This window comes from Cavia porcellus, unplaced genomic scaffold, assembly GCF_034190915.1.
Source record: "Cavia porcellus strain 051 isolate PalLab524CR breed Dunkin Hartley unplaced genomic scaffold, mCavPor4.1 scaffold_8, whole genome shotgun sequence".
Classification (NCBI taxonomy): domain Eukaryota; kingdom Metazoa; phylum Chordata; class Mammalia; order Rodentia; family Caviidae; genus Cavia; species Cavia porcellus.
In genome coordinates, this window is record NW_026947491.1 from 30365370 (window position 1) to 30388556 (window position 23187).

General features: G+C 37.3%; 1 protein-coding gene across 2 annotated transcripts in view; it reads right to left on the minus strand.

Annotated features, from left to right (window-relative positions):
- Cpne8 (copine 8) overlaps positions 1 to 23187 on the minus strand; it is a 219847-nt gene that overhangs the window by 146630 nt on the left and 50030 nt on the right. For both annotated transcript variants that reach the window (XM_063254539.1, XM_063254540.1), the window contains 2 exons: positions 17206 to 17309; positions 11589 to 11628 (listed from right to left, as the gene is read on the minus strand). In XM_063254539.1, coding sequence (XP_063110609.1) covers positions 11589 to 11628; positions 17206 to 17309 — 144 coding nt within the window. The remainder of the gene's footprint in view (positions 1 to 11588; positions 11629 to 17205; positions 17310 to 23187) is intronic.

Consider the following 23187-nt stretch of genomic DNA (forward strand, 5'->3'; position numbering starts at 1 on the left):
TTAACATACTCCTTTGAAAGAGTAATAACATACACCTAAATGAGAAATATATAGATCTACACTGTGTTCAAATCTAGAATTAACCACTTACTGATATTGTAGGCTTCAATTTCTTAATCTATATTACCTACCTCTTGGTTTTTTGAAAGAACTAAAAAAGACAACATATATAAATAACATATGCAAAGCACTGAATAGATGCCCAAGTTCTAATAGTATATGTTGTCTTTATCCACCTACTCTCCAGGTTAAAAGAAAATTACTATATATAAAACTTGCTAGGGCCAGGAATATAGCTCAGGAGCCAGCACTTGCCTGGAAAGCACAAAGTCGTGAGTTTGATCCCCAGTACCAAAAAAAAATTGCTATAGGAGTCCAATACAGGAGATACCATCTAAACAAAATAAAATATTTTCTTTTCTGAAACTGCTTTACAGCATGATAATAATTTGTTAAACAAATGCTCATTGTAAATGATTATGAAATCCAAATATTTTGTTTTACATGTTGACAAGTACACATTTAAACATACATATCTAAAAGAATGAAATTTTGAAAACCATAGTATACTGAATCATGAAGCATTGACTGCAAAGAAAAATTTTGATTTCTATATTACTCTAAAGTAATTAGCACATGTAACTTACAATTGCTATTACCATACACAATTTCAAAAGCATTAAATATGTGGCATCTTTCTCCTAAAAGTTCCACTGAAGATAATCTTTAAATGACTTTCCTATTACACAAGTGATCAATGAGCATCTGAAAATCTAATTTGCCTCAAATAATTTAAATGGTTGTATTGGTAGCTTGGTTTTAATATAGCACAGTAATTGGGTGAGGTCAACTACTTGGGAGCTGATCGATAGATTTCTTCAAGAGATAGAACTGCTTTTGTTTCAACTGTGATATCTTTCTTCTACTTACTTTATGGCTATTTAATTAGTTTGCAGTCATTCATTTTGAGTAATGAGAGCAATAGAAAGTAAGTGATACTGTTTTTGCCTTTTATAATCTTTAAGCATTTGTGATAAAAAATTGGTGAGGAAAAGAAAAATTACTATTACCTGTAAAAAGTTTATTGCTAGTACTCTGTGATAGTGTTTCAGACTTCGTGTCTAATTAATTCATACAAATCACATCAGCAAAAAGACTGACATGTGATTTGGTTGTATTTTACAATATACACTACATGGCAATCATTTTTAAAATCTAGTATTTCTTGTGGACAGATGAACTCAACATAGAACAAATAGGTTCAGTACTGGGGATTGAATCCAGGACCTTACACTGAAGTACACCCCCAGCCTCTGCAAGCAAACAAAAAATAAAGGGGGACACACACACACCACGAGTCAGCAAAATGGCAGCCACCCAGCCAGCATAAGCAGGCAGCTTTTAGAGATAAAGAACAAAGAAACTCATATTGCGCATGCTTACATTATATAATTTATCTGCTTCTTGTTCTTATGGGACCTCATGCTTTTATCTTGAGGGAATGTTTCAAGGCCTGTACTTTCTGTCAAATGGATGTGTCTGTGACAAAATGGAGTCAGTACGGCCTCTCTATACTGCCCTTCCTTTTTTACTTTAAAAAATTCTCATGTTAAGTCATTAAGTTCAACTGGGCTCAAATTTGTGATCATCCTGTCTGAACTAGCCATAGTGTCTGGATTACAAACATGTAATGCTACACCTGATTAAGCACCAGACTGAAATGCTACAATCCTCACTTGATATAACTTAATGAGTGCTAAAGTTACTGTCATCAAACCTATCTCAGGCCTTATTTCCTCCTCTATCTCAAAGTCTCACACGGATTCTTTCAGTTTTAATAAAAATGTAAATAGGAAACATAATCCATGTATAGAACCTTAGCTTGAATGTATTTATGAGGCTAGCTCTCATCATCTGAGGTCCAGAGAGAAGGCTATTCAGAAAAAGAAAGTTGTTCATCGGCAGGCATTAGAGGATTATACTGTGGTCATTCAGGACTCTTGGTGGTGACAATTAAGAAGACAATATATGAATAGTATAAGAAGAACTATGGGACTATCTTTGGAAAATAATGCCAGGTAGGAGAAGAAGAAAGAACAAATCCCTGAGACAAGAACATACCTGGCGCCCTCAAAGAAAAGTAAGAACACCAATGGGTTAAAACATAATAAGCAAAGAGACTGGTAGAAGAGGTCGGCAGGACCCTCTAGGGAGCCGCTGAAGCTGAAGACTGATCACCTACCTGTGAGCCAGAGCAAGGCTAATCTCAACAACACTCAATGCCTGAGGCAAGTCACATGGATAAGCTCTTAAGCAGAGAAGTTTCCCCGTGATACTCAATCTCCCAAGTGTATAAATAAATGTGCTGCAGCTGTTGGAGCGCTCTTGCTCCTTCCTGTCTCCCCTTCTCCCTCTCCATCTGCTTCTTTGGACTTCCCATCAGGAGACAGGGCTCCACAGGGCCTCGGTTTTCTGTATTCTGATGCTGGTCCTTTTTCTCCATCCTCTCACCATCCTCACCTTGGGAACATCAGTTGCTGCATAGGAGGCTGCAGGGCCCCAGCACAGGCTGAGAGTACCATTCAAGGTCTGGAGGAAAAGTCACTGGTGGGCTTACACTAGATGCCCTGACTGGCTTTGAAAATGATAATCCAACTAAGTTTCTTCCACCAAATTTCTAAATCTTGAAGCTCCTCAAGATTCTATTTTACTATTTTCTCTATTTACACTATCTTTAGATGACTTTGAGTTCCAACTTTACTGGCTGATAGTTCCCAAATCGGAATCTGTGATTTCCAGACATCCCCTAATCAACACCTCCATTTGGACAGTTATAGAAAGACTCAGACGTAACACAAGCATGATCTTACTTCTGGCCTGTTAGTTCTGACCCCTTGCCAAGCCTCTTCCTCCACAATATACTTCATTAAGAAAACTACATCACTGCTTACCTAATTGTTCTCACCAGGACCCATAATTTAAGAGCCATTCTCACTTTTTATTTTTACATCTGACATCAGCAATCATATCAGCAATATATACTCCAAAATCTAATCCCTTCTTGCTCTTTCATGGTTTTAGCCATCATATACTGCTCACCTAATCAAATTACAACAGACTCATAACTGTACTCCCTAATGCTAATTTGGCTTCTCCTTGCCATTCTCCATTTCAACTACCACAACCACAATTTAAATGCAAAAATCAGAACTTCCTCCTCTAAGAACATCCATTAAAAGGCAAAACCCAAACATCCTTTGTAACCATAGCTTATATATCCCTAAATCATCTGATTCATATGTCTCTTCCCAACTATTTCATCCTATTCTCCTTATCATTTGTAATGCTTTAAATCATGCAGCCATCTTTCTGTCAGAGCAACATACCAAATTACTTCTTGTCTCCAGGCCTTTGGACTGCTTTTTCTTTTTCAGGGAATGCTACTTCCTTAAATTTCCAGCAGCCTCTTCCTTCTCCTCAGAAGAATAGCCAGTGAGAGAAATGAGGTAGAACTATGTTGCTTTTCCCATCACTCCCTTATATTACTATCGTGTTAATATGAGTGATGTAAAGAAAATAAATTTTCCTAGTCATTAAGTGGAACTCAAGTTCATGAGACAGATTTCCCTACCTCACCTCCTGGACTACAAAGTGTAAGCTCTTTGACGATAGCATCCTTGTTTCTTACACATTGGTGCATCCAACAATGCCCTGGAATGTATCACTTAACTGACTATAGGGAAAAATATATATATAACGATATATATATACAGAGAGGGAATATACATGTAGGGATACATAGAGAGAGAAATAGAGACAAGGGGAGACAGAGAAGTGAAGTTACTATACATATGCATTAAAATTCAGTTCAGTTATATATAGATTAACACAGTCTTATAGTGTAATGAAAGTACCTTGCCTCATTTATGAATCTGCTCTTATGACAAAAAAAAAAAAAAAGAATTTCATGGTCCAAACACTTAATGTTCAAATTAAAATGTAAAATACAACTAATCTAGATGTGGAAGTACATAATGCATGGTACTTTGAAAATACATTAAAGAACATACACTCCTTCACTGAAGGCTAGTGTTCTTGCAGCAAAATAATCCAGTGAAACATTAACACATCTGAAACGAACGTTTTAGTGATTGCTTCTGTGACCAACCGATTGACAGAATGTGTTTCCTTGGATTGTCACATGAGTATGAAACAAAGTACACTAAGTACAGTTTTGATGTCATCTAAGCCAACATATCCAGCAGAATCCTAGATGAAGCAATTAGGGGGCCACCATTAACCTTTTCATTAATTACTCAGCTGGTGCGATTAAATTATGCAAATGAATGCATATACTATGTAATTCTGTCAATGGCATTAAGAGAAGTGAGTTCCCTAGTACCCTAAAGAGCAAACTTGGAATTCAAAATGCCATGTTTTGTTCACAGTACCTAACACTTCTGAAGGAAAATATTTCAGTGAAGATATTTCCTCAGAGACTTGTGAGGGATAAATCCTCTAAAGGAACATGTCACTGGATTCCATCAATCTTCACCTGGAGCACAGTGGTTTCCCACTGAAAACTTCTCCATCACCAGAAAAGTTAATTAAGGTTATAACATCTTTTGAGTCTCACTCACCTCATACTCACTGTTAGTATTAAAAATTCAAGGTATAGTTCTATACTATATCTCAATTTTACCTAATAGTGTCAAAAATAGTTTTATAACCAGATCCTTAAGTGAAGAATACTTAAGACACAAAGACACAAGAGAGTTCTGAAGATGGCAGCTTGATAGGTAGCAGGGTAGAGAGCCTCTCTGAGAAAAACAACACAGACACTAGAATTTAACAACATGGAGAAGACCAGATGAAAGGAGAGGAATTCTCATGACCCAGGAAGGAACTGAGGAAAAAGAAAAGGAAGAAAGGAAGGAAAAACATGGATGAAAAGCTAGAACCAGACTTGCTCACTGGGACCAGTGCGTTGTGCTTGGCACGCCCTGGAGTCGGATGATTTATGGCTGCACCAAAGCCACGGCCACCAAAATCAGGAGTTGGTTGAGTCCAGGGCCCTTGACAGGAGGATGCAGCACATCACAGAATGGAGCAAAGGTGGAGAACTGCATTAATTCACAGTGAGTGCTAGAAACTGGGTCCCATGGTGGGTGTGGCCAGTTGGAGGACATATTAGAATTTGGCAAGATGGGCCTGAACCCTGAACTGCAGTGGCATCAGTCAGCTGCCCTCAGCCCAGAGAGGGCTGGTGGAACCTGCTTGGGCTGAGTCACGTCCCTGGTCAGGACCCAATAGCCAGGGACGAAACTGTCATGAACCTGGGACATTCATACAGCAAAGACTAATGTGCTGAAGGCACTCGTCAGTTGACTGGCTCAGAGAAAAGGGGCCAGCCCACATCATCCCTGCATGCACCTCAGATAACAGAAGGCAGCAAGCCCTCAGCCAGCACACTTTAGAAAAATCTTAAGCAATACAGAGAGAGCCTGAGACTTCCACCACACACCTGTCTGAAAGAAACCAGAAATGTGACAAGAGAAAGAAATAAGAAAAAGGTTCCAGCTGCTGACCCTGGGAAAATAAGTCCAGGAGAGGTAAATAGAGAAGAGATCCAGGGCACCAAACATGCAATATTGGCCACAACATCAGCGGACATAAAGAAATACCTTCGTGACCTCATAGACGAACTTAAAACTGAAATTCTAATCCAAGCGAGGCAAGGTATAAAAAGATTACTAAAAGAAATGCTAAGATCCTCTCGAAAAGAAACAGATGGAAGAATGGAGGAACCCAGAAAAAGAAGAGAAACCTTTGGTGAAGAATATTAAACAAAATCTAGAATACATGAAACAAAGAGATTACCAGATTCAAAGAGATTACCAGGAAATTAAAAACTCCATCGAAATCTGGCAAAATGCCTTGACAGAAACTAAAGTTAGCCTTTCAAAATTTGAAGATAGATTTACAGTGTATGATCATAAAAGAAAAGACCTCTTAAAAATAACAAGGAACCAGGAAGTAATAATACAAAGGCTAGAAGATGACAAGAAGATCTATAACTTAAGAATAAAAAATGTGAGTGAAGAAGCAGGGGTAAACACAAATGAATTACAAAGGCTATTCACAGAAATACAATAATCAAGACATATAATAATCAAGATCACAGAAATTCATCACAAGAACAGAATATTAAAAGTGGTAAGAGAAAAGAAACAGATCGCATATAAAGGAAAACCCATCAAAATAAGGACAGACTTCTCAACACAAACTATCAAATCAAAAAGAGCTTGGAGTAAAGTAGTCCAAGCCCTGAAAGAAAATAACCTCCAACCCAGATTGGTGTACCCTGAAAAACTCTCTCTCAAAATTAATGGAGAAACAATATGTTTCCAAGACAAGGAGGAACTGTGGAAGTTCTTGGCCACCAACCCAACCCTACAAAAAATACTGAAGGACATTCTAGAGAGAGATAGAAAAAACACCAGGATTCCAGCACAGTGGCAGAGAGGCCTCAATGAATGGGGCAGACAGTGGAATAAAAGAGAAAAGTGGACAAATAATAGCAGAAAAATAGAATAGCAGAGATGAGGCAGAGAAGCAGGGCTATAATCTCTAATATAGATAGCCTTGATACACTAACAAAAAGAAACACAGGCAGAGTACATCAGGAGATAGGATCCATGGAGATGCTCTCAATAGGAAGTATAATCAACCTGAAAGAGGGTTAATAAACCGAAAGTCAAAGATGAGAAAACAATGCCCTATGTGACAGGGAAACAGAAAGAAATAGAGACAACTTGTCCAGAAGCTGCAGTTAGGTTGGAAAGTCATGATACTTTTGTGCAGTGAAGAACTATTCAGCTATAAGGAAGGAAAACCTTGAGCCTTTAGTAAGTAAAGGAATACAGCTCAAGATCAAGCTCAGTGGTAAAACAGTTCAATATCACTTAGATAATGGTTGCCCCCCAACCTAAAAACTAAAGGAGTTAGTGGGACCCAAAATATACAAAGCACCCTGAGAAAGGAAAAGGGGAGGAATTATCTAAAAAAGGAAGGCAGAGGACACTGTTAATAGTGTATCAGAATTTAAAAGCCACATTAGTCTTACTGCTCTGTCTAGTTTGATTTTATTTTGCTCCAGTCTGTCTAATCATACTAGAATTGAGAGCACAGACAGCTATCCAAATAATAGCAGGATATACTACAGGAACTATCCTTAATTCTCTATTAACTTAAACTGAAGCCCTGAATTACTTACATTGTCTTACTATGACTAATCTTATTTGAATCTGGTTTGTTAGAGTGCTGTTTTGTCTTGACTTATTTTATTCAAATTTGGTATGCTTGATAGTATCAAGTCTAAGAGTAGAGGCAACTACTCTGAAGATGACAAGATATAAAACGATACGCATTCCGGTTTGATTATTAGCTGTTTTTGAAGTTCTACAACGTCTCCAATGTTGTGTTTTTATTAAAATTGCTATGTAATGCTATTTTCAATTATATTATGCCTGATTATGTAGACAATTCTATTGAAAATAACAAGAGACAGCATAGTAACGACTGTAATCACTTAGTACGTGGCTTTATATGCCTTTTTATTTCATATTTTTCTAAGAATTTGTTCTGTTGTCTTGTTTTGATATGTTTTTCCCTATAATACAGAAAGGATAGGTATACATGTAGAGATTCACACGTGTAGAATTTCTAAACAGTTTATGGGAACAGATTGTATACATGATGTACTGAAAAGACACTCTGAAGAAGGGACACTACGATACTCAGTGCTAATTCTGTAACATTATGATATAAAATCTAGCAATACTATTATTCACTGTTCACAGTGATATTATTCTAGCCTCTTAGGTTTAATTTCAACATACGTAAAGATATGGACAGCTATTTCAAATAGAATGAAAGACATTATGGCAGCCATAGTTGACTTCCCTATTATGTTGTCTTGAGACCTAAAAAGCCTTCATCATCCTGCTCTGATTAGTTTAGTACTATAATGTTCAATATGTATTCACTGTGTGTGAAGATGCGAACAACTATTTGGCAGAAAACAAGAGACAATATAGACAATGAAGATCTCCAGTGGTCTTGCTTTGAAATCCGTGTTTCTTAAAATTGTTTCCTTATGATCTATTTAGTTCTGTTTAATTTTACCCTCTTTAAAATAAAAAAAGGGAAAAAAAAGACCTTTAAACATCAAATAAAGACATCCATAAGGTAAATTCTTTTAGAATTATCAGAAATTAGAATTTAGACATTTATCATTGCTAGTTCAAGAATAAGTGCATTCACTCTCCATGCAAGTTTGGGCATTTAGCAGTCTTTTCTAAAAGGTTCCAGTTCATGTTGCACTTTGTAAATTTGGCAGACAGACAGCTACACTGGTAGAGGCATATCCTCTGGGAATAGATTTAGCTTATTTATTGGTTCCTCCAGTCTGCAAAATGCATTACAGCTTCCTTCTGGGTTGAAAAAGTTAGATGCTCTTTAGCTAAAATCTGTAGTTGGATGCTTTCAAGTGAGGAACGGCTTTTGCTGTTGATTTCTAACAGGAATTCAAGGCCGTCATCTCTAACAGTTCTTACTAATTCAAAACACACATTTCCTCTTCCTTTTGTCACACTTCTTCCATTAATTAACCAAGGCACTTACAAAGCAATTTGTATTAATGGCTATATACATGTTTTAAAAACATAACACAGATTAAAAAGTGGGATAACATTAAGCATGCAAATTGACACTATGTGATACTTCAGGAAAAGATAATGAGAATCCAAACTAAGGAAGTAATAGCAAGAAAAAAAGGAACAGAAAGAGAAATAATTCACTATTAGAAGGAACAGAAATTGGTCACTCCCTGAATGTGGTAAATGTGATGAGGAGTGGTTAATACATCGAAGTTGCTCAAGTACACTGTTCTCACCGTAAAAATTAGAGACAATGCAGTAAGACTGACACGGAGAGGATCATAAAGTTTAGAAAATTGGAGGGGTGGGATCAAAAATTTTAGAAATTTTAATTTTAGTCTTCTGTAGAATATCTACTAGGAAATATTTAACAAGCAAATTCAGTACTCGAATTCACTTATGTACTCAGAGGAACAGATACATGGGAGTCACAGGGTAAGATACAAAAATAATTGGGCTCATCCAAGGAAACTTAAACAGTTCCTTGGAATGAAAATTAAAAATTATAAGAAATGCTAATTCTAAGCCATAGAAGAAGGAAGCAAATTTTACAAATGATAGTGAGTAAACAGAGAGGTAGGGAAAGGAGTAAGGAAGACTGTAAGCAAGTTGGGGGAGGTAAGTATTTCCCAAAGGGAGAGGTCAGTGCTATCCAGAAGGATGAGGAGGTCAGCTGTGACAAGGAATGAAAAACAGCCATTTACGGCTTAGATTAACATTTACGTTGATCTAACTCATATCATTAGTGTAAGCAGAAGTGAAAACCAGAATGCAGTTAGCGGCCTGGAGAATGGAAAGAAAAGAAGTTAAAATAGAAACACAGGGTATTCTTCAGAGACAGATGGTGATGAGCAGACAGGAAAGAGGTATCATAAGGCAGTTCAAAGTAGTACAAAATTAAAAATTTTCTAGAGTAAGAGAAACATGTAATTTTTCTCATGAAAAAAATAAAACCTTTTCTGCAAAAGAAATATTTGAAAAGGTGCATGCAGTCACGACTTCCAAGGTGCACATCTGTTACTCAACGTTTAATAATTACTGGTTACTGAATGAAGATACAGTCAGTCACATCTGAGGTATGTTTCTACCTCACATACAATACTTCTCCTGAACCTCAAGGCAACAACATTAGTAATGACCACATATCACCATCTTCACATTCACTGTAGAATACCTGCCTCTGGGAAATGTCCTTGATCTTCGCACAGTTATGCCCTCTGGATGGTGGTCTGAAGAAAGAACCACAGAAGCAATATTCAGAGAGAATGGGGAACGGAGAGTCTACGCGGGCAGGGTTAGGGAGGTTAGTTTTTCAATGTCCAATGATGAATAAACACAGATACCTGCTGTTTAGAGAGCAGAAGCTCAGCAAAAAGACATAGTAAAAAGACTACATGGCCACAGAGAGAAAGAATGAAGTGAAGAAAACAGCTAATATACTCCCAATCCACCGTTCTTGTTTGCAGGTCCAGTTCCCCCAAGGTCAAGCTATCGTCCACATTTAGGAGATGCTCCGAACTCTTGCAATAAAACCTCTCTTTGTGAAATGAGTGAAGATAATTCTTCCCTTGCAAGTAAACAATTACATCAAGAAAATACAGTTTCTTTCCTGATTCTCCCAAGGGTATGTGGAAAACTTTCCATACAAAGCTATGAAAACAAATTTTAAATGTCCAGTCATGATGCTATAAGCCTTATTGTAATGAATAAGAAGGTGGCTCAGTGAGCACAAAGAACCTTACTGGCGGAGAGCAAGTTAGCACATTTTTCAGTTTATAGAAAAGCCATCATTAGACAAACTTCCTTGAGTACTTCTTGACAAGCTTCCATTCTACGCTTCATCACACAAATAAGTTCATACCTCCTTTAATGATGTGGTGGGTGGTAAGTAATTGTGATTGTTTTACCATAACCAAGCTTTAAGTGCCTCCAAGTCTGTTTCCTAGTTTGTGATCTCCCTTCTCCTCTCCTGAATTAAGTGACACTGGAAATCACACCCCATTTACTCTCTGAACAACAATGTACACATGAAATATAAAAATCTCCAGGCACAAGTACTAGTTCAGCTGGCCTTCCAACCCAGGCACAGCTGCCAGTTCTACAGCTGCACACCCAGACTTCACTCAGAACCTTTGCAAGCCTTTTTTGGAATGCTGTTTTCACCCCCAGTCCACCCTCTTATTAGATGCGGCCTAAATTCAACCCCAAAGGTCAGCTAACAAGCTGAGGGGCCACTCATTTCATCAGAGCATCTTCTTCTCAACCTCCCTTCCTAGTTCTGCCTGGTAATCTGCCAGGCCTGAGAACCCTGTTGTTCATGGGCAGTGCGGCTCCTGAAGAACAAATGAGCAGAAGACAGAAAGATCAAGACCAAAAACGAAAACAGAATCACACAGAGCTTAAGAACCAGTGACTACATCTATACCTTGCTTATACTGTGCCCTCAGAAACTGGCAAGTGTCTCTAGCCTAAGTTCATTCTCAGAAAATACTATTAAACAAATACACTACAAGGAAAACAGACTAACAAATCACTCTGTCTATACCTAAGTACTTCTCATTCACTCAGAAGTGAAGTCTCCAAAATGATATGGACTAAGTCATCTCCTTTAATCTAATCCAGTTCAAAACAAAACAAGAAACTGTCTTAAATTCTTAAATATTTAACACATAAAATCAAAAGGACTAATTTATACCACTTCTTTGTCTTCCCAAATGTGATTGTAGGATTCTTTAAAAATATTATTTTCTATGTCAATCACATCACATGTAAAGTTATGAAAAATAATATTGATAAATAGCACAAATAACAAAGAATATTATGATATATATTATGCAATCATCATAAAAACATAAAATATGAACTTACATGTTTAGACAAATTGGGACTCTTTGAATCAACATCATACCTGAAAAAAATGAGACATAAAATTCAAATTATTTCCACAAATACAGCTGGAGAAAAATACCAATATTTTCAAATATATAAAAATGAATAAAAATAATACACTTTGGGAGGAAAACCCAGCAAAGTTACAGTTGTTACACAATCTGTTGGCTTTATGTTAATACATAGTCCTTTTGGTCCTTTTATTTCTACAAATCCTACTATTTTTAAAATTATCAATTTTACTATTTGACAATATTACAACATATCTTGTCAGTGAAACAGCAGTATCCTAGTAGCACTCAAGTGACTGCAAAATTTCCTAAAAACTGAATTTCTCTCTTTGGATATCAGTAAAAATAAAACGAGTCCTAGTAACATTGTATACACTGTCACTCTTTCTTAACATCTTAAAGGCTGTTGTTAATGTTGAAAACTGGCCACAATAATGAGAAACTATTTTCCTTTAGTTACAATACTTGGAGAAACTGTATTTTATGGAAATGGTACTGACAAAAATTATCTTTTGGAGAGATTCTGGGACACCATCATCCATTATCACTTTAGCACTTTGCTTTCAAAAGTCTGTAGAAACAGAGATTACTAAGGGTTCAAATAATCTGTGTGTCTAAAATATATGTATTGGCTCCAGTCTTTCTCTCACATTCCTGGTGCAAAGCTTCCTACCAAAATTTAGCTACCTTTTTAAACAGTTAATTAAACTCTTCTCTCATACATAACATTACTATTTTCACCATCAAACAAAGCATCTCAATCAACCAAAGTGGAAAAAAATTTTCATCCAGGGTACTGATGCTGCGCCAAGGCATTCTATCTCCTAGAGAAAACAATGCTTTCTGCAAACTGGCTCTAAGATTGTATGAGGCAAATACCTGCACGGAAGAATCACAAAGCACATCTTTTGCATCAGGGCACTTGGATCACTTTCAACAACCGTAGCCTAGAATTTTAAATCACCAAAATGCCAGCAGCACTGCAAACCCACATATCAGTACAAAAAAAAGTTGTTTTCCAAGAACTTTTGCTTGTTCAGGATCATTTCTTTTCTGATAGTGGTAACACTGAAATGAGCAAATGGGCTGACTTCACCTCACAAGTCAGCTCCTGAAAAGGTCTTCTAAATTGGACTAAGGAGGAAAAGTGCCCAGTGTTCAGTTTGTTAAAAGAAGGGGGGAAAACAAAGAGTTCATTTTTCACCACAAAGACAGCATCTCTAAATACAATCCTCTTTAATTGCATTTAGCAGCTTTTAAAAATACTATTGTCTCAACTACAGGTAATTTATACCATCCTTCCAAAGTCATTGAATAATATGTTGGATTACGCAGCAACAGAAATCACCATCATCTTTCTTTTAATGGAATTTTCCTTCTAAATTTTCAACACTACGCTGATCCTTATCCTCCTAAGTCAGAATATAATAACTACGTTTTCAGTGGTCCTGGTGTGAATGTGTGGCCACGTCTGTGATTACGTGTCTATGATTACGTGTCCTCTAAGAAATTGAGAATACATGCAAAGCAGGAAACTAAGCAGTCCTGTCCTCCCAAGAAGGTTCATCCCAAAAATTACTAATCAGAATTCTATAAACAACTCCATCCTGCTACTAAATGAACTGGTATCTGGTTTGTGTGGATTTTAAAGGTTACATTTTCTACTCAAGTAGAATAGATGCAAATGGACTTATTTGTGCATTTCTGGAATTGGAAAGTGCAAAATGTAAAATACTACTGCTTAGCTCTGAGCCATGAAACAATCATAGACCCAAGTTTCAAACCAACGCAGAGCCTTGTTAGCAGCACAGTATTCATAAAATGATGGGTTATTTTATCCTTGTTTTAGGAGCAGGAGCAAGGTTCTCCCCATTCCCCAAAGCCAGCTGAGGGGTAGCTTCAGAACCTGGGGTAGCTATGAGAAGTGCAGGACAAGACGTGGTTCCCCAGTGTTATGGCTTGTGTCTAAATGCCTGTCCCAAGCCTGGTACACTCACAGATGGGGCTTTTTTAGAGGTGGATCTAGAATGTGACACTGGATTGATTCATGGTGTAGTGCTAGGCTCAAGGGCCCCAGATTAAGGATGAGTGTTACGCACCCCGAGTAGCCTGAATAAAATGTAAATTAGAGAAATAGCTGTAGTTGCCCCTTGCTTGCTTTGCTATCTCCTGCCCACCATGAACTGTTTATCCCCTGAAATCCCTATCTCCCATGCCACCCTGACTTGGATCCAGTAAAACCTTAGAAACTGAGAGCTAAATAAATTTTTCTTCCCCTAATTTGTCAGTGTTGAGTATTTTGTCCTAGCAACAAGAAAAGTAACTAACACATTAAACCAGGGATAAAAAATGTCTGCAAGTCTACATCAAGCTGCCAGCAGAAATGAATGACCCATGAAAATTCTAAATCATGCTTCCTCAGAGTTGAACAACATGACACAACTTCCTTTTGGGAACCTCTCTGACGATGATAAAATGAGAAACTTGCATAAACTGTGGAAGCTGTAACCCGATACTGAGGTGAAGCCTAAATTTTCTAGACTAGTATCTCTGCAACCAACACTTCCTGCCCTACTTTTCTCTTCTTGCTTGCAGGTAGCTAGGATAACAGCTTCTACCAGGGAGAGAAAGAAAAGAATTGTAAACTCCATTTGACATTAAAGTTTCAGAGCGAAAGATGCTGGCAGGGTGCACACACCTACAATCTCAGCACCTGGGAGGTTGAGCCAAGACAACTGCAAGTTAGAGCCCAATCTAGACAATTTATCAACTTAACAAGACCCCATCTCAAAGTAAGAAATGTTTTTAAAAAGCTAAAACATTAAAAAGGGTTGGACATATAGGACATATAGTGCAAAGATGCTGGGTTCAATTCCCACTACTTAGATAGATAGATAGATAGATAGATAATAGATAGATAAGGCTATCCAACAATTAAAGAAAAGAGATAGTTCTAACAAATACAAGGGACTAGAAGTACAGGACATGAGGCCTTGACAATGTTAAGGGAACCCTTAACCAATGGAGAGAATTGAGTTGACATATCACAACTACTAAAAGAAATAAAGCAACTAATTTTTCCCTAACGTGTTAAAAATAAATCAAAAACAGGTTGTAATAACAGTATATATTTCATGGGTATCACCATTTGACTTATGAAGGAAGATAATAATTTGCTAGGTTAAATCAAATCTACAGTCATGAATTCCTCTGTCTTACACTGGTCCACACAAAAAATGGGTGGAAAGGGTTCGATTTCATCCTTCCTGTTGTTCAGCACATATCCATAGTGATATGGTTCCACACTTCTTGCTCAAAGACTTTTGGTACAGTTATTCCACCAATAATAAGATTTTCAACTGACAACAAACTGAATTTATGAGGTATTTATATTATCAAAGTGGTTATAATTTTAAAATGACAAGTTTATGACTTCATGATACATACCTAGGACAATGACAGACACTCTGTCTTTGAAATGAATTAAGTGAAAACTACATCAAAAGAAAAGAGAACTTTGAGATAGAAAACTGATAAACCAAATTTAAAAATATATCAGACACATCACAGTAATATAAATTACTGTGGCTTAATCAGAATCAGTAATTTTTGGACTAGTGGTACAAAGAATGCAGTGTGTCTTTCTGTCTGTCTGTGTCTGTCTCTCTGTCTCTGATATTTCCTTCTGAACTTTAAAGTAAGTAAAGCTATTTCTGAAAGCTATCTTCCAAATCCTCAATAATACTCATTTGTTTAGGTAGTATATTTTTGAAACTTTATCATTTTAAATTCTGTAAGATCAAAAGATATCAATTAAGTCCAAAGAAGTTCAGAAAATCGTTTGCCTCTATATGTTGGCCATTTTATACCTGTGATTTTCTGCATGGCTGTTTCATCAAGGAGCTATGTCTGTCTCATATGCTGGAGTCTTTGTAGTAGTTCTTTGATGATGGGGTCTGAAACAAAGATGTTTCTCATGGCCTATTTTTATCATTCTTATCTTCCCAAATTGTCTATAATGAATATTTACTGTATTATTTACAAAGAACAATACATTGCCAAGATAAATTTTAAAGGCCAATAAAAGGATATACACATATAATTATATATATGAAATATATATAGAAAATGTATGTATAGAAATGTATGTATGGAGAGAGAGAGAACAACTGCCCAGTGTATTTGCTGAATCATTTATAGCTTCTTTTTGTTAACTAGCATAAAGCACTTCACTTTTTAAACAGTTCTATCACTTAAAGTTTGTAATACATATTTATTACTTTAAAATAACACAGATGAACAAGAAAAGGAAAGAAGGAAAATGAAGAGTCAAGGAAGAGCAGCTGTTTTCAGGGTAAAATCTGAGTCTGAATGGAAAAAGTTCATGATGGTGGGGAGAAAGAAGATGCATAACAACAACTACAATGAAGGCCCGAACAAGGGGAGCACAAGGCCACATTGTACAGGACACAGGCCTGTCCCTGAATAACGATGCCACGTGCAGCTTCCAGGATCAACGTGGTCAGGAAGCCACTATCTTCTACTCCCATGCTTCTACTCAGAAGCCTCATTTTTATTATTTGAAAATAAGTTTCTACAAAATAAAAACCCAATGTGAACATAATAAAGTTAGTGTAATAAATATGAATACTTAGTAACCTTGAAGAAAAAGGAACTGTTATAAAATGTCTTTAAACAGAAGCACTGCAGCTTATTTTACTGCATTTAAAATGAAAATATTATCAACGTTAAAGATGGTTTTTAATGTTAGAAGTCAAAGTAGGACTTTTTAAAATAAAATGTAGCTTCTTTTACTAAAAACGTAGCTTTTGTTACTTAAAAAAGAATTGCGACAAAATGGTATACCAAATTTTTTAGCTACTTAAAACAAGGCATCTGTCTTTCTAAAAACCTGTAAAGTTCATAAACATTAATTATTTTAATATATTATGCAAATACTATAACATATTTGTTCCCCTCCTTTCTTACTAGATTTCTTTTTAACCACATCCAGTTACTTCAACAATCATGATAGTTCTTGTCCATGAACAAAATCTATAATCAAAACAATTCCAAGCTCCCTGTGGACTGTAAATTCAATTTGACAATGACACTTTGATATCCTTGATTCCACATCAAAATAAGAACAATATTTAAAATATTAGAAATGTGAGTTAAGTCATACTGGATCTTAAAATTCGAGGTCATCAAGAAGTGATACAAAGCCACAGACCCATATCCTATTCTAAAGCGCTCCAGAAAGAAACTTAATGACCCAAGAGACATCCAGCATCACACTTGCAGGTATGCACACTAACTGTAGGGAACCCAGCTGAGCACAGGGAGGCTGGAAGGGATGATCATATCTATTGCCCAGCAGGCTCACATCTTTATTCAACAAGCATACAGGCCAAAAACCGACAGAAGGCAGAGTTTTGGGGATTGAGTGAGTGCCACACTTTTAACAGAATAAATCTGCCTTCCTACCATAGAAATCTACTTAGCATTCAGTGCAATCATGGGAAATAAGCTTATGTTACTAAAATCATCTTTAATAATCAATTACAAATAGAGGTGGAACTTACAAGTCAAAACGAAGATTTTCTCTTTCTTCAAAAAAATAGTCCAGGATAAATTTTCTTACAAAATCAGGATTTAAAGTATTATCAATCACTTCGGTTCTTCCAAACTATTGGGGGGAGGGGGGTAGAGAAAGAAGTTAAAATCAATCCTTACAGTTAGTTACTACAAATATAGCACTTGCATTAATATAGTTATTTTAATCATAATAAATATCCAAATGACTTGATCTAATAAAGTCTTTTAGAAAAGATTTTAGAGATGAAACCTTCATTGCTTTTCATGCAGGGAAATCAGAAAATAAGTCATGAATTCAGTCAAAAATCAGCTATTCAAATTCATCACAAGCTATAACACTTCTCTTCTCCCTTACTGAAGGCCAAAACTCTTTTTAAAGCCAGGTATGGTGACTCATGCCTGTAATCCAGCACTTGTGAGGCTGACACAGGAGGATCCTTGCAAATCTGAGGAGGGTCTGGACTACAAAGTGAATTCAAAACCAGCCTGAACTGCATAGTGAGACCCTGTCTTAAAAAGACTAAATAAATAAATGCTCTCTGTAAATTAAACTAAACATAAATTATTTTCCTACCCTTAGGTATGAGAAATCAAGGCAATACACACTGTCAGTTTGAGGGGTCAAATATTTATACCTCTCATTATGATTTTTACAGAAAACAGTCCTTCACACAATACTGTTGAAACGCTATATATGTGAGAGAACTGTCTTGAATTACACACTAATGCCACAACAATTAGCTGTTTTGGTTTCATTTTGTTTTTGTTCTTTTAGTATCTATCAGCTAAAACGACCTAACTTTCCAGCATGTTTTTAAGACATGTACCACAGTCTGGCTCAGAGAAAACCAGTTTCTCTCTCTTAGAACAAGCAGAAACCAGTGAAGAAAATGTTTCGGTCCTGCATCCTTTCACAGTGAAGAAAAGCCATCAGCCACCACTGCTACGGGCAGATGAACTTTACAGAATTCTGTCCTCGGCTACATTCTTTTTCATCCAACCACCATGAAATTCTAATGAGGGAGTTTTAACTTCACTGCTTGATAACACTATGCAATCAAGCATGCTGTCTTATCAGAGAACCAGCTTTTATAGAAGTTTAAGGAAATGTTATCTTTTTAATGGCCAAAGAGAAGAATCATACTAATCCATTAAAATGTGAAGGTCATAAGCATTCTTTGATTTTGTTAATAAAACTATGGTACAAAATACTGATGACAAAGGATTTACTGGGGCTACGTCTAACTAACCATCCAAAGAAAGAACTAATGTGTAGCCACTGAGGCCACTGAACAATGTTTTGTATCATGGACCAATACTGTACAAAGCAATACCCAGGTAATTAATCCAACATTTCAAAAATAATCACTAAGTGACTTTGAAGAACGTTACTAATTAGCCCCACTTCATGGAGTACTTAATTCTAAATATTTTTCCTACATTACTTGAAGTCTTTACCAAAACACTATAAAAAAAGAACTAATCTCATTTTGTAGATGATAATATTAAGACAGAAGTTATTGAGCCCAGGTACTTGGGGGACAAAATTTACCCTCTTTCTGAGGTTTCCCTCTAAACAGAACATATTGGGTCCTGCAGAATAACATGCAGTAAGCCTTTCTGTGTTTCTGATTTTAAGGAGATAGAAACAAGAGAATATATCCATACAATCACTGACCAGTAGTGCCATAAACATCTAGACAGCAGGACAGAGGTCAGGGCGTAAATGTGAGACAGAGAATGCCTGGGTCCTCCCAGCCTGCCCACTGCCAGGTAAAACCATTTAGAAAGCAGAGTATCCAACGGGCAAATGCACAGCATTCTCAAACAAAAACTCACCCTATACCATTCCCACCTCAGCACCCAAATCCTTCTTGTGGACTTTAACTCAAACGCACACTTAGAGGAAGATTTGTAACTAAGACTGAAAATGGCCAAGGTAAGCCCCACTGAACTGGAGTCAGTAACTCCCTAGGGTCAATGAGCCATTAAAACTTCAGGAAACCTGCTTCCTACTGTATAATGAGTAGTCAGCAACCGGGATGGCAGAATGCACTCTGCTATCTCTAGTGAAGATTAAATACATGGCCATGACATTTTTGGTTTTCACTAATCATCTATAAATTATAACTGTATCCACTTTGAGACAGGAGATGGGGCATGGCTTAGACCTGCTAGGAAGAGAAGCATGGCAGGATTCAAGAGTGGACACAGCTCCGCCTCTCGGGAACTGTATATAAAGGGCTCACAGATTCCCGCAAGATGTGGATAGACTCTTTTAGAGTCTCCATGAAGAGACTGCTATCTTGTCCCTGCATAGCAGCCTGCCCTTTGTCTCCCAGGTCCACAGTATATTTTATTTTGTTTTTAATTTTTTCCTCTTACATTTGGCCGGTTTGCTCTTCAGAGTCAGTGTATCCCTCAATCCTCACTTTTCAAATAAATATTGTTGCCATTTTTAGTTTGTCTTGTTCCATACAAAAAAAGACCTTGAGCTAAGAGGCAAGCACCCCAAAAACCTAGTAACATTTAACTGGACAGCCATTCCTTTTTTTTTTTTTTTTTTTTTTTTTTTTTTTTTTTTTTTTTTTTTTTTTTTTTTTTTTTTTGGTCTTTTTCCTTTTTATCAGTACCGGGGATCAAACTCAGGACTGCTTGCTTGCAAGGCAGGTGCTTATGCCGCTGAGCTAAATCCCCAGGCCCACAGATAGCCATTTCTAAAAGGAGTTACCGAATAACAATTTCAGTATGTCTTCTGACATACAACCCTGAAACTTCTTCTGAGGATATCACCAGGGACCTTCATATAGCTAAATCCAGTGGATTTGCTCTCTCCAAAAAACTTTTCTATGGCTTTTTAGAACCTATTTGCCCACATTCGTCTCATACTTAGATATTCAACATTCGAGCTATCATTTCATAAGCACAGTTCTAGGCTGTTTCATCTCTTCACGGTCACATCACCCATTTCTGATATGATCTAAATGTGTCCTCTCTAAAATTCAGGTAGTGGTGCTGTGATACTGAGGCAGGTCAGCAGTGACTGAGCCATGAAAGCTCCTCCTGTACCAATGAGAGTAGCCCCTTATAAAAGAGGCTTCACTCTGTGTCCTTAAATCAACTGCCCTTTCATCTCTTGCTGCGTAAGAATGCGGTGAGAACACCCTCACCAGCACTTTGATATCTGGTGAGCAGAAAACATTTTTGTTCTTTATGAATTACCTAATCTCAGGTATTCTGTTACACAGGCACAATCAAATTTAGATAATCCCTTTGGCTTTCCATCCCATCTATATAACTGTCAAACCTACTTTAACTCACACACATGTGATTGTATTACAGGCCACTCACAATGGTCATCCAAACATAAACCATTTACTTTATGCCACCGCTCCCATCCTAGTACTTAAATGGCTTACCTCCTGCCAATAAATGACACCACTTTCCACTTGATTCCTCTGGCCACAATGGAAGTCACCTCATCTCAACTCATTCTTTTTAACCTACCAACTCAGTTCATCACTTACTGATAAATTATCATTTCTAATTAAAAAACACTTCACAACTGTCTATCTCTTTACAATCTCCTATCACCTTAAATTCATATTTTCATATTTCTTATAGAATATTCCAAGGGCCTCCTAACTCACATCTCTGCTTGTTTTTTTCTCCAAGTAATCTTCTGTACACTCTTCAGAATAATCTTTGAAAGAGTATGTATCAGCAATCAAAAACATTTAATGGCTTCCTGAAGTATTTAGAATGTAACCTACTTGATCTACTGGACTTTGCTTCTGTCTTCCACTTTAACCTCATTATGGGCACCATCCTCTTTTTTTTCATTGCACCAGCTTTCTGGGCTTCTTTTTAGGTCTTCAGATATCAAACTTTCACCACCTCTGCATATTGCACCTGCTACTTCCTCTTTCTAGAGTGCTATTAACCTCACTCCTACACAGCCATTTCTTTAAGCCTCAGCTTAAATGGCAACATCCCAGTTCTAAATTTCTATAGTCAATCCTACACTTGTAGTTATTCTCATAACAATCTTTTCCCACTTCTTAAATCTAATGTTTTGGAACTATATTTCTACATGTCTATGTTTCTCTCCATAACTGGTGTTATAGTCTGAGTCTGGATGTCCCCCCCGCCAAAGCCTCATGCAGTCATGGAGGCAGGGTTCCTGAGTTTGTGAATCACTCATGGTCCAACACTAGGATTATGTGTGGGAGTGCCACACCCAAGTGAGTGTGACCTAAATACAATGTAAAGGACAGAAAGAGTCTTCTATCTGCGCTCCTCCCCTCTTGCCCTTTTCGCTATTGTCCCATGCTGCGGCTGCCATGAATGGCTAAGCCTTAGCCACACCACCCTGCCTTGGAATCAGCTGAGTGTAGACTGAAACTTTCAAAAATTTTAATATTAATAAGCTTTTCCTTTTTTTCACTTTGGATATCAAGTACTTTGTGCTATCAAGGAGGGAAAAGTAATCAAGATGGAATATGGTACCAGAGGAATGGGGTTGTTGCTCTAGGACTATACCTGATCGTGTGGTTCAAGAGCCTTTGGGAACGTCGGTGGAAAGGGTTAGGAAATGTTACCTGAAAACACAGAGCTGGAATATCTTAGGCTATTCTGTATGAGAACTTTTAGTCAGAGCTCAAAATATCAGAAAACCAGTAAAGACCAGGCTTGAGAGGTTTTTGCCAGGAAAAAAGACTGCATAGATTGTTGGACTCCAGATGATGTGTGTTACGGTTTGGCAGAAAGTTCTTCTGCATTTTGCTTGTGTCCAGTGACTTTGCCTGAGACTGAGGTTAAGAGCAGTAGATTAATTACTCTGGCAAACGAAATTACAAGGTAGCCAAATACTGAGGCGGCTACTATTGGGGGCTTTTAGCCAGATTTACATAGCAAATCAAGAGCAAAGAGCCCACCAGGATGATTTACAATATTGTGAGTTTGGTCACGAAAAAAGTTCCAATAAATCTGTGGACTGCAAAGATAAAGCTGAGATCTCTATTGGTGAGAAAGAACAGTAGACTATAAAAGATGATTGTAGGGCATCACATGCAGCAGTGAGTTTCCATGCTGTTCAGCCTGAAAACTGCAGAAGTGAAAGACTTTGTTTTGAGGTGCAAGCCGCAGAGCATCATGATCCAGAATGGCAGCAGCAGCCACACAAAATTTCCAAAATGGCCGCAGCTGTACCAGGTTCCAGAATGGTGACAACATAGAAAATTTGTTTCTCAGAATCAGTTTCAGAGTGCCCAGTAATCCAGACACTCGATCCCTACAGCCAAGAGAGAGGAAAGCCTGATACTACTCCAACTGACAGCAGACCATGACATCATCCTCCTGGTACTGGTTTTAAGTACATACAGAATGCAAGAGTTCTTACGTTGAAAAGGCTTCCACCCAATTTTAGAAGCCCTGAGATGCCAGGAAGTGTGTGAAGCTGTGAGTGAAGAGCCAAAGGTGCAAGGGATAACCCAGAAATTTGGAAAAGCCAGGAGCATGGGTTATCTAAAGAATCCTGCAATGAGGGAGCAAAGCCAGCCCAAGAGAAAAACCTAGGGAGCTATATAATCACTGCAAGTGCTGTGGGGGTGGAATCACTCAAACCTTTTGGAGCTCACAACCAGATTGCTTCAGATGCTGAATATGGAACTCTAGGATGTAATGTTTGCCCTGCTGAATTTTGAACTTCCTTTAATGCCATTCCTTTATATCCCTATTTGTTCCTTTTGGAATAGAAATTTTTATCTTTTACCATTAAATGTTGGAAGTGTTTAACTATCTGTTCATTTGTACAGGGGCTTGCAACTAATAGTTTGCCTTAAATCTCAGAGGAGAGTTTGGACTTGAACTTTTCAGCAATACTGAAACTATTCAGGACTTTCACAACTCTTCTAGATGGACCAAATGTCTTCCCATAAAGGGATGTGCATAAGTCTTTGCGAGACCAG